Genomic DNA, 11833 nt, shown 5'->3' with positions numbered 1-11833 from the left:
ACGACTGTGGCTTGCAGGACTTTTCCTTGAGATTTTTCTGGAAGCATAATGCCTCCTTTGGTTACAGTTTCAGCGGCACTCCTTTCCACCAATACTCGGTCAAAGAGGGGAAGAAACTTTCGAAATGCCTGTCCTGCCTGTAAAGAGAAGCCTTTTTATTTGTAGCAAAATTCAGTGGCGGCTTAGACGCTGCATTTCAAACGACACAGTCTTTCTTTTTGAGGTAACCAGCAAACTGACTATAATGCAAGAATCTCATTTGTATGTTCCGCCCTTGCCTCCACATTTCGTTTCCCATCCTTCATTAGGGGTCGTAGTTGCTCCCCTGGATAGTAGTAGCTACATCAGCTTTAAGGGCAACTTAACCTATTCCAAGGTCAAATATTTTACTCTCGCAGGTTTTGTTATGGAGACTTTCAGGAAACGAACAATTTCTCTGCCTGGGGCCATGCTCCTTCGCTTAGTCAGAGGCTACTACACACCTACAAAGACCCAGCAAGAAATTAATCGGACGCCCCGCGTGCCTGGGGTTTCCGCCCCCTTCAACACGCGTGTGCTGCACGAGGACACGCACACGAAGAGCGCTTGGGGTTGGGGAGGGCCAACTGGGCCCTCGCCATTCGCCTGGGGCGACCTCTCCTTAGGATTTCCTTTCCCCAGGGTCTAGGTGAGCACCGAGCACTAAGTGACCCTGTCCCTCCGGCCAGGCCCCAACCCAATGAGGCTGTCCGGACAGCTCTTGCGCCTAAGACCGACTCAGCCACGCCGGCCCGCAACACAGCGGGACTCACCATGACGCCTGGGTGGCCGCAGCAAGTACTCCTCTCACGCCGCGCCGCTGCAAGGAGAGACCCGCAATCGGATTCAGAAACACGTGAACATGGGAAAAGGCCGGCCAGCGCGCAGGCGCGCTCGCCCAGTCAGGCCCCGCCCCGCCCCGCCAGGGGGCGGCCGCACCGACGCGGGCAGCGATTGGTCCCGAGGGCGCTGCGCAGGCGGGTGACGCCAGGACGGAGAGGCGGAAGAATTGAGCAGTTCTTTCTAGGCTTTTCTAGGCCGCCCGAAGAGGTGAAAGGACAATCCTTTACCCCCTCCCCCGGAAATGACGCAACTTAGCCCTTGACCCGCGCAGAGCGCGGCTCTTTCTGGAAAGTTCTGGAACCGAGCGCGGCCCGGGAACTAGCTTGGTGAGATGCTGCCGGCTGCGGCCGCTGGCCTGGCCCTGCGCGGGCAGGGAGGGGCGGGGCGAGCGCGCGGCGCGTACAGATTGCGGGGCCTGCGCAGGGGGAGGGAGGCGGGAGCGGGCCGCACATGTGGTGCGGCGGAGGGAGGGGACACGGCCTCATTGCTGTGCGAGCCCTGCCCTCTGTCCTCACTCGCCGCAGACGGCCTGTTTCTCCGCTTGCACGCCCGCCGGCCGCCCCGCAGGTACCCTGTTGCTCCACGGCGCCTCGCCCGGACGCCCCCATCGCCCACGCCCGTCTCCCTCGCTGCCTCCCGCCCTGCGTGCCGCCCGTGGGGCAGGAGCCGGGGCTTCCCCACGGCGCAGGGGGCCCGGTGCCGCCGGGCCAGGCCTCGTCGGCCCATGCGGGGTCTGCTCCCGGGCGGCGCCGAGTGCGGGTCTCGATCTCAAGCGGAGGGCGGGCTTTTTCCCTGGCAGAACCTGGGGCTGTGTTCACGGGGGCCCTCCGGTGCAGTCCGCCCGGGCCGCCCGCAGGGCCTTGGGAGGGGGAGGGTTGCCGCGTGGGACCCGCGTTCAGCCCCTCGAACAGCTGTGGTACGGCGCGTCTACCCTTGACCTTGCTCGGGGCGTCCTGATGAAAGACACGTGGGGCCCGGCGGAGTGGGCCGGGCTGTCCCCGTGCTTCGTGCCCTGGGGCTGTAAAGATACAGTAACCCCGGATGGATACATGCAGACACTTCTGAGCAGCATTTTGCAACCTCAGGAATATTTTGACTTTCCGGGTCACTCCAGGAAGTCTGTCTTATGCCGCCTTCCTGTACCGCTGACTTGGTATTTAGGAGCGCATTTGGGATGGGTGTCCTCCTAGGCCCATTTTTGCGGTGAAACATTAACTCGTTTTCAACGACTGGGTGAGGTGGCCTTGGGGAAAGAGATAAGTGTTCTTTGCTATCGCGGCCTCCTGCTTCCACTTTGTGCTAGTAGCTGAAGTTAGGAAACGGTGGCAGGCCTTGGCTAGCGTAGGCTGGCCTCTCGTTTCTTGTTCCGGTGCGCAAGCGGTGCGTTGGTTCTGTAAGCACATGTTGGAGTGGTGCTAGTACTCACCTATTTTTACCCCCTTCCAGAAATGCTCCGATTACCTGCAGTCCTTCGTCAAGTGAGGCCAGTGTCCCGGGTACTGGCTCCTCACCTCACTCGGGCTTATGCCAAAGATGTAAAATTTGGCGCAGACGCCCGAGCCCTAATGCTTCAAGGCGTAGATCTTTTAGCCGATGCTGTAGCCGTAACTATGGGGCCAAAGGTATGAGTCTTTTTTTTACTGTGAGTATAGTCTTAGTTTTTTGAGGAGGGATACTGTGTAGCTGCAAAGTCACACCATACGACTGCTGGACATTACTTTGGTGTCAATTTTATCAGAAACCTAATTCACATTTAAAAAGTTCGAAATCATTGGGGTTTTTCCTCATTTGCTTTGATGTAATGCTCTTAAAGCTTAAACTCCTTCAGCCACGTTTTCAAAAACTGAAGTTGTACAGTGTCTGGTAATTTAGTGGTAACTTATAGATCAAGGTGGTTTCTACTTGAGTAAAATTTTGGATCATTTCCCATTAGTTCGTACTAAGTATAGAGGGAAGAGTAAAATTTTTCTTCCATAATACTTAACACTATGTGTTTCTGGATGCGAATTCTGTCCAGTGTTTTACTGTTCCTGTTATTCTGAAGCACATTAATAGTTTACAATCTTCACCATTGTGCAGAGATTGAGAAATAACGGCTATTTTGAGGAGGCTTTTGACCCTAGTGTGTGGTGGAGTCACTTTTCATTTCAGATCAAAGTGATCCCAAACTGTAAAACAGGAGTATTTGCATGCTTCCAGAACACAAGGTTTAACATTAAAAATCAGAAGTGTCCAGTACTCCTCATGCCATGTTTAATGTTACGTAAGCCTGGAAGGGCCAGATTGTTCATGGCCTTGATAAATTATTAAAGTGAATGCCATTAATTTCAAAGATATTAGGACTAACAGCAACTTAAGTATAAATGATATGATATTCTGGGATTTCATGATAGCCGACTAAATTAGTATTAACCTACTCTATTGTGGTAAGGTGATATATCGTTCACTTAGCATTTTTATCTCTTGGATGAATAAGATGTCATTTGTAAAGTAAGACTTGGATTTGCCCTTGAGATTCCTGTTGTAGGACTGAGAACATCTAATGTTGAGGCTTTCAAGTAACTGCCCTATTATGACTTCTCATTCTGTTTTAATCTAAATAGTCTGACTTAGAGTGTGTGTGCTTCTCTTCACAATTCTAGGGAAGAACGGTGATTATTGAGCAGAGTTGGGGAAGTCCTAAAGTAACAAAAGACGGTGTCACAGTTGCAAAATCAATTGACTTAAAGGATAAATACAAGAATATTGGGGCCAAACTTGTCCAAGATGTTGCCAATAACACAAATGAAGAGGCCGGCGATGGTACCACCACGGCCACTGTACTGGCACGCTCAATCGCCAAGGAAGGCTTTGAGAAGATTAGCAAAGGTGCTAATCCAGTGGAAATCAGAAGAGGTATGAATGTCTTTATCATCAATCCAAACCCAACTTGCATTGGAGTTAATTCAGACTCATAGTGGCCCTTTATAGCATAGGCTCCCAACCTTATTTGACCTACCATCCCCTTTTTAGAAAAATAGTACCCAGTACCCCCCTCAAAAACCAATGTATTACAACCTGTAATCCAGGATAAAGTGTAGGTGGGTATCTGCTTTTGCAAGGGCCTCCCCTGCCCCCTCATCATTCCTGTGCCCTCCAAAGGTGATTATCACCCGTTTTGGGAAACACTGCTATGTAGGGTTTCTCAGACTAAATTATTTACAGAGGCAGACCAGCCAAGTCTTCCTCCTGTGGAATAGCTGGTGGTTCTGAACCTTCCCATTAGCAGCCCAGTATTCATAATATGCACTGATGCTCTGGGCTAAGGAGAAAATGAGATTTAAGTTGGTTGCTTATTTAAAGAAAAAAAAAAATCCTAAACTTGGTGATGTGGCATGATAGTCCATACTCCCACTACTGTACTTGAGGGTTTTCTCCTGAATTCCGTGTTTCGAGAGCTCTTACCTGTACCAGTGTGTGTACTCCAGTCTAGCCAGATTTGTAAGGTAGAACTGGGTCATGGTAATGGTGGGTAGGAAGCATTCAGGAACTAAAGGAATGATGTGTGCTTCGTCGGTGTTATACTGCACCCTGGTTGACTCGTCCCTGGTAACCTTTCTGTGGAGGATGTCCAGTTGTCCATTCAGATGGGCTTTGAGTCTCCACTCCAACCCCCCTCATTCACATCGATATCACATTTATTAAACCAGGTGTGATGTTAGCTGTTGATGCTGTAATTGCTGAGCTTAAGAAGCAATCTAAACCTGTGACAACACCTGAAGAAATTGCTCAGGTAAGAGTTTTTCATGATAGGTTAAAATGAGCTATAATTCTTTATAACACATGATTTTATTTTATAATTATACACCACTTGCAGAAAAAAGCAACACTATCACAATTGCCAACATTTGAAGTGTTTTTTTCTTACTGCTGAAAAGGGTTTTAAAACCTTTTTGTTTATGGTAAATATCCATGTAAGGAAACATTTTGTTTCACTGAGCTGTTCTTTTGTAAAGCTAAGTGACACCGATGTGTTCATTATGTTCTACCATTACTCTAATCCATTCCAGTGGTTTTCTTTTTTTTTCTTTTTTCGCAGTAAGTACCTTAGGGCCCATCAGTAATACCGTATATACTCGGGTATAAGCCAACTTGAATATCAGCTGTGGCACCTAATTTTACCACAAAAAATTAATTTTAAAAATGTGCTGGAAAAACTCGGGGTAAACATGAGTACATACAGTGAGTTCTTTCTCTTCCTTCCTGCCCACCCTCCTCTCACTCCAAACTCACTGCCATCAAGTCCCTTTCATCTTACTGGTAACCCCATAGCATAGGGTAGAGCTATCTCCCTAGGGTCTCCGAGGCTTTAAGTCTTTACAGGAGTAGGCAGTATCTTTTTCCTGCAGAGCAGCTGGTGGGTTTGAACCACAGACCTGTGTTGAGCAGCTCAGTGCATTAGGCACTATGCCAGCAGTGTTCCTTTGCCCACCCTTGGTACCCACTAATAAAAACTTTGGTCTATATATACATGCTTAGTCTAGATAGTTCATGTAAGTGGCTGACTTCAGCATGTTTTCACAGTTCATTGATCCAGTAGTATGTATCAGGTCTTCATTTCTCATGGCTGAGTAATACATAGTTGTATGTATGAACCATATTTTGTTAGTCCATGCATCTGATTTTGGACATACAGGCTGTTTGTAACTTCACTATGTGCTATAATGGACAGTTGCGTATATTTGTATGTTAATGGCCTACTTTAGTTTTCTATGACTAAAATTGATTTGTATGTATGTAAATACATTGTTGACGGTACAGTTTTCAGCATTTTGTAAGGTTGCTGTGTTTGTTAGAAAAAGCCATCATTTGTTATTAAAAGGATAATTCCTATCCTTCAAAATGAAATAGCCAAATAATGATAGTAACTACTTCATTAGAACTCATACCTTTTTTGGGAGGGAGTGTTGCAGGAGTGTCAAATAGGAATGGTTAGTTTAGGTTGTTTTGTTTTTAATTTGCAAAAATAACTTTATTTCAGGTAGCTACAATTTCTGCAAATGGAGACAAAGAAATTGGCACCATCATTTCTGATGCAATGAAAAAGGTTGGAAGAAAGGGTGTCATCACTGTAAAGGTATTTTTTTAATATTGGCTTAAGATAAGTGATCTAAATTGAGTCTTCCAAATAGAGAACTTCAATCTATGTATATTTAAAATTGGGTATTTAATTCTCCTCCTCCATGTGTAGTCTTAGTATGATACTGTTTTCTAGCCATGGAGAAATTCAAATGTACATTTAAAAAATCTTTACTGGAGTAAAGTTAAATGTTCCAAGGCATTTATATGCTCTTCAATTCCTTATGATTAACAGAATCTCATAATCAGGTCTGTGCTTACAGGTTTTGTTTATTTGGTGAAGTTTATACACCTAATTTTACTTTTCATAGGATGGAAAAACATTGAATGATGAATTAGAAATTATTGAAGGAATGAAGTTTGACCGAGGTTATATTTCTCCATATTTTATTAATACAGCCAAAGGTAAGAGCAAGACAGTATTTTAAATGTTAAAATGTTTTTATTGTGTTAAATAATGTGTCAAACTGTAGGTATTGGTTTTTATACCTCTAAGAAAGAAATGTGTACATGAAAAATGGAAGAAAAAACAAAAACTCAATATCATTGAGTGGATGCCAACTTATAACAACCCTATAGGGTAGAATTGCCCCCATGAATTTCCAAGACCATAGTTCTTTATGTGAATAGAAAGCCCTAGCTTTCTCCCCAGGAGCTAGCCGGTTTGAACAGACTTTAAAGTTAGCAGCCCAATGCGTAACTCCATCATTAAAATTCCTGGAAAAATGGAAGAGAAGCAATATAATTCAACCAGCCACTTTTGAGTAAGGAAATGATTGGGTCTTTGTAAAAAGAAAGAAACATACAATTTTGACAACATCTAGAAATCCATTCACAGAACAGATACTTTGTGAGTTTATAGTAGAGCATTCACTGGACAGATTTGTTTATAGCCATTCCTCCCAAGTTATAGAAACTAGTTTATACTTTGTCTATTTAAATAAATTGCAGTAGATTTCAGAATGGTATTAAAATTTGTTTATTTTAAAGATCATTTTATTGGAGGCTCTTACAGAGCTCTTAACAATCCATACATCATTTATATCAAGCATATTTGTACATAGGTTGCCAAAAGTTCATTTTTTAACTTTGGTTTGAAATCTTCTTGCGTAGGTCAAAAATGCGAGTTCCAGGATGCCTATGTTCTATTAAGTGAAAAGAAAATTTCTAGCATTCAGTCCATTGTACCTGCTCTTGAAATTGCCAATGCTCACCGTAAGCCTTTGGTCATAATTGCTGAAGATGTTGATGGAGAAGCTCTAAGCACCCTCGTTTTGAATAGGTAATAGGTGGTAGTATTTGATTGTTTTATACTACTAGATGAGAGAATGGCTTGCATTATTTGAAACCTTTTTATTATGTATCTAGAGTTGTAGTATATAATACAAATGGGCTGTATAAATCATCAGACCACTTAAAATTTTCAGGGGTTTTATGTTTTTATAGAGCCCCAAATCTTTATTATTTTGTACATGTTTCTTAGGAGAGCCAAGCTTATCACTGTAGACTATCAGTTGCTGTCAGCTGATTCTGACCCTTGCTCCCCATCAGTAGAGCTGTCCCATAGTTTTCAGTAGCTACTTTTTTTAACTCTACCACCAGACCATTAGCAGCCCAGTGAACTGTATAGTGTCTGTATCCCATCCCCCACTATGTGTGTGTGTGTGTGTGTTTGAAGTGGTGCTAAAAAATACGTATGTGATTGGTTTCATTTTAATTTTTTTCTGGGTAAAAATATTTTCAGAGTTGTAATTTTGCCTGAAATGTAAGCAATGACCATTCTGAAACCTACCACATATACTCGAGTATAAGCTGATCCAGCATATCAGCCAAGGCACCTAATTTTGTCACAAAAACTGCATTAAAAATGTGCTGGAAAACTCAGCTTATAGACGAATATATGTGGTAAGTTCAAGTGGCATTCATGAATGTTGCATACTGATAATCATGAGGGTGGTGGAAACACAGGGTCAGAATCAACTCTGTGGGAAGTGGTTTGTTAGCAATGAAGTATTTTAATGTTTTACCCAGTATATTTACATTAGTGATGGAACAGCTGTGACTTTAAGGTAGCTAGTGTTCATTACATTTGGGGCACTCACATAATATATCCTCTTATTTTGTTTTCAGGAGTGAGCCGTACATATTTTACTGGAATTATATGTTAGAGATTGAATGCCCTCTTCTGCCCCAAAACCTGTAAAATGAATTTGCTTTCTCATAGAATGTTCTTGTGAGTGTGGATTTGCTTTGAATTAGAAAAGCCTTACAAATGCCAGACATTTGGAGCCAGATTTAAGTCGTAGATCGGTGCAGCCTGCATTGAACAGTTTAACCATTTGTTCTAAAGTTGGTGTCCAGTATACCTTTGTTAAAAGACCCAACTTTTGAGTAGTTTGTACTTCCATGTTTACTATCCAGTATTAAACTCTATTAATAAACATTATTGTATCCTGGATTCAGCTGTTCAACTGGATTGTAAGGTTATGTAGTAAGCTATACAGATATTAGCACATATAAATAAGTGGATGGAAAACAATTCTCATAATGTGTCAAACTGTAGGTATTGGTTGTAGTCCGCTTGGCCTGCTTAATTTGACTTGGAGGTCACTGGGAAGCAAAAGAACAGGGTTCATAGGTGTCAAAATAATATCGGAACTTGGAGGGAAATGCGAAACTTTTAAAAAAGTTTTTTTTTAACCTTCACAATCTACTATTCTCAACAGGCTAAAAGTTGGTCTTCAGGTTGTAGCAGTCAAAGCTCCAGGTTTTGGCGATAATAGAAAGAACCAGCTTAAGGACATGGCGATTGCTACTGGTGGTGCAGTAAGTAAAATAAATATTGTGAATTTGTTTCCTGAGTAAAATTTTATTTCCAGATCTAACATTTTTGGCTAATTTGCATTTTTAAATGAAATAATATCATTTGAGCTGTTTAATCCACTTCTCTTGGACTTTTGTGAGGTGGAAGCTAAATTAAATAATGCTAAGATGCCTTTGACCTATTTGCCAGTAGTGTAACCCAGTGGTTCTCAACTTTCCTAATGCCGTGACCCTTTAATACAGTTCATGTTATGGTGACCCCCCAACCATAGTTATTTTTGTTGCTACTCCATAACTAATTTTGCTACAGTTAGGAATTGGGCAACCCTTGTGAAAGGGTCAGGGGTTGTGACCCACAGGTTAAGAAAGACACAAGACTAACAGGATGAAGAGATGACCTTGTTTTTGACTCTTCCTCTAGGTATTTGGAGAAGAGGGATTGACCTTGAATCTTGAAGACGTTCAGCCTCATGACTTAGGAAAAGTTGGAGAGGTCATTGTGACCAAAGATGATGCCATGCTCTTGAAAGGAAAAGGTGACAAAGCTCACATTGAAAAGCGTATTCAAGAAATCATTGAGCAGTTGGACATCACAACTAGTGAATATGAAAAGGAAAAACTGAATGAACGTCTGGCAAAACTTTCAGATGGAGTAGCTGTGCTAAAGGTAAAGTGCACTGGGAATGGTTGCTTGTGCTCTAAGCCCAAGAATTATTTTGTTTCCCAGTAGTACTGTGTCCCTAGACTAGTGTCTGAGGAATTAGTCTCCTTGTAGAGCTATTTTTCACACAGAATGTATTCCTTTGCTGAGTCATTCCTTTTTGTTTTAAAGCACAATTGAACTGTTGAGTTAGGTAGGTTTTTTCCCATAGTTTTGTTCCACATTCTGCCCTTGGTGGAACTTTCCAGTCGCTCTCTTAGCCACTAATCATCAGGCAGTCACTTAGAACAAACATTTCTGACAGTTTTTTATATTGCTACTCTTAAGTTAACAAGATGCTTTTTTGGACTTTTTGGGCAGCATCTTGGATCTTTTTTTTTTTTCCTCATGCCAAAGAATTGCAAAATTTATTGTATAAGTATTGTAGCTTTCCATCACGACCTTGCCTTGAAGGCTTTACTGATACAACAAGCGGTTTCATCAGATCTGCGATCAGCCTCCAATTACAGTCTTGAGGAGCCGCCATGCGGGGGCTGTACCCAGGGCGCTGCCGGGCGGGAAGCATCTTGGATCTTAAGAGGCTATACTAACTGAAGTTCTTTTTTAATCTTTAGGTTGGTGGGACAAGTGATGTGGAAGTGAATGAGAAGAAAGACAGAGTTACTGATGCCCTCAATGCAACACGAGCTGCTGTTGAAGAAGGCATTGTTCTTGGAGGTGGCTGTGCTCTGCTTCGGTGCATTCCGGCCCTGAACTCATTAACTCCAGCAAATGAAGATCAAAAAATTGGTAAGACACTACTTTACAAATCAATGTACTGAAAATTTTTTCTGCTTACTAATGGAACACACACCCATCTCCAGAATTACAAAAGTGGACTAACAATAATGAAGCATCAGGTTTCAAGAAGAATGGCACTAAGGGATTTTTTTCCTAGTTCAGATTTTCCTGTGCAAGTAGAAATGTAATACTTAGAAAGCTAGTGTTAGAACTGATTATGATGATGTATATTCTACTTTTTAAATATGATTTAACCATGGAAGTTTATGATACGTGAATATTAGAAAATACATTAATGAGTACAAGAAGAGGAAAATGTTCTAGAGCTGATTATGGTAATAATTATACAACCCTCCTTGATATAATTAAACTATAGAATTGTACGATGTGTGGATGAAGTGCCGATTAAAAAAAGAGAAAACACTAACGGGCTAAAATTGATTATTTTTTTTTTAGGTATTGAGATTATTAAAAGAACACTCAAAATTCCTGCAATGACCATTGCTAAGAATGCAGGTGTTGAAGGATCATTGATAGTTGAGAAAATCATGCAGAGTTCCTCAGAAGTTGGTTATGATGCTATGATCGGAGAATTTGTGAATATGGTAGAAAAAGGAATCATTGATCCAACCAAGGTAAATAGTTTAACATACCCTAAATATTCTCACAACAGTAAAAGTCAAAGTCATGAATTCTTCATTCTTATTCCAATTTCTTGAGAGAAAAGTAACATCTCATCCAACATGTTTCCCTAGGTGGTAAGAACTGCGTTGTTGGACGCTGCTGGAGTGGCCTCTCTGCTGACCACAGCAGAAGTTGTAGTCACAGAAATTCCTAAAGAAGAGAAGGACCCTGGCATGGGTGGGATGGGTGGAATGGGCGGGGGCATGGGAGGCATGGGAGGCGGCATGTTCTAATTGTTACACTAGTGCTTTGCCATTTTGAACTGTGACAAGGAAGCTCCAGGCAGTATTCCTCACCCAAACCCTCAGAGAAGTCAGTTCAGGAGAAGAAAACGAAGAAAAGGCTGGCTGTTGTTTTGAGAAAATCCCTATCACCATCAGTTACTGGTTTCAGTTGACAATGTAGAGTGGTTTACTGCTGTCATGTCCATGCCTATAGATAATTTATTTTGTACTTTTGAATAAAAAGACATTTGTACATTCCTGATACTGGGTGTAAGAGCCATTACCAATGTACTGCTTTCAACTGAAATCACTGAGGCATTTTTACTAATATTCTGTTAAAATCAGGATTTTAGTGCTTGCCATCATTAGATGAGAAGTTAAGCAGCCTTTCTGTGGAAGAATAATTGTGTACAAAGTAGAGAAATACTCAATTATGTGACAACTTTTCTGTAATAAAACCTTGTTTAAAGTCGTGTTAATTTTTCCATAAGATATCAAATAAATGAAGGCTGAAGGGGCCGGGGTTTGGGCACGTTTGTACAACATTCTACCCACAGTATTTCATGGTTCTTCATTTGTAATAAGGGACAAAGCATAAATATTAGTGAATCTTAATGGGAATAATAAATGACAACTGGTTATAAGGAAGAGGGCAGTCTTGTGTAGGCTGTGTTTACTGCTC

The 11833-nt window shown here is 42.2% G+C and overlaps 1 protein-coding gene across 2 annotated transcripts; it reads left to right on the top strand.

Moving 5' to 3' along the window:
• Positions 1–1109: 1109 nt before the first annotated feature.
• HSPD1 (heat shock protein family D (Hsp60) member 1) lies at positions 1110–11620 on the top strand. Of its 2 annotated transcripts, none has more exons than XM_045296950.1 (12): positions 1110–1187; positions 2308–2483; positions 3504–3756; positions 4551–4633; positions 5882–5977; positions 6291–6384; positions 7093–7261; positions 8706–8805; positions 9224–9469; positions 10078–10252; positions 10700–10878; positions 10999–11620. In XM_045296950.1, the coding sequence occupies exons 2-12, from the start codon at positions 2310–2312 to the stop codon at positions 11158–11160; spliced, it is 1731 nt and encodes a 576-aa protein (XP_045152885.1). In that variant the 5' UTR covers positions 1110–1187; positions 2308–2309; the 3' UTR covers positions 11161–11620. The 2 variants fall into 2 exon arrangements, with proteins under 2 accessions (XP_045152885.1, XP_004701572.1); XM_004701515.3 differs by lacking the exon at positions 1110–1187 and adding an exon at positions 1343–1428.
• Positions 11621–11833: the final 213 nt, after the last annotated feature.

The sequence above is a fragment of the Echinops telfairi genome, unplaced genomic scaffold (genome assembly GCF_000313985.2).
Source record: "Echinops telfairi isolate 266 unplaced genomic scaffold, ASM31398v2 ScPeMD7_3;HRSCAF=10, whole genome shotgun sequence".
Taxonomy (NCBI): domain Eukaryota; kingdom Metazoa; phylum Chordata; class Mammalia; order Afrosoricida; family Tenrecidae; genus Echinops; species Echinops telfairi.
Note: the sequence above shows the minus strand (reverse complement) of the source record. Positions and strands in the feature narration are given on the sequence as shown.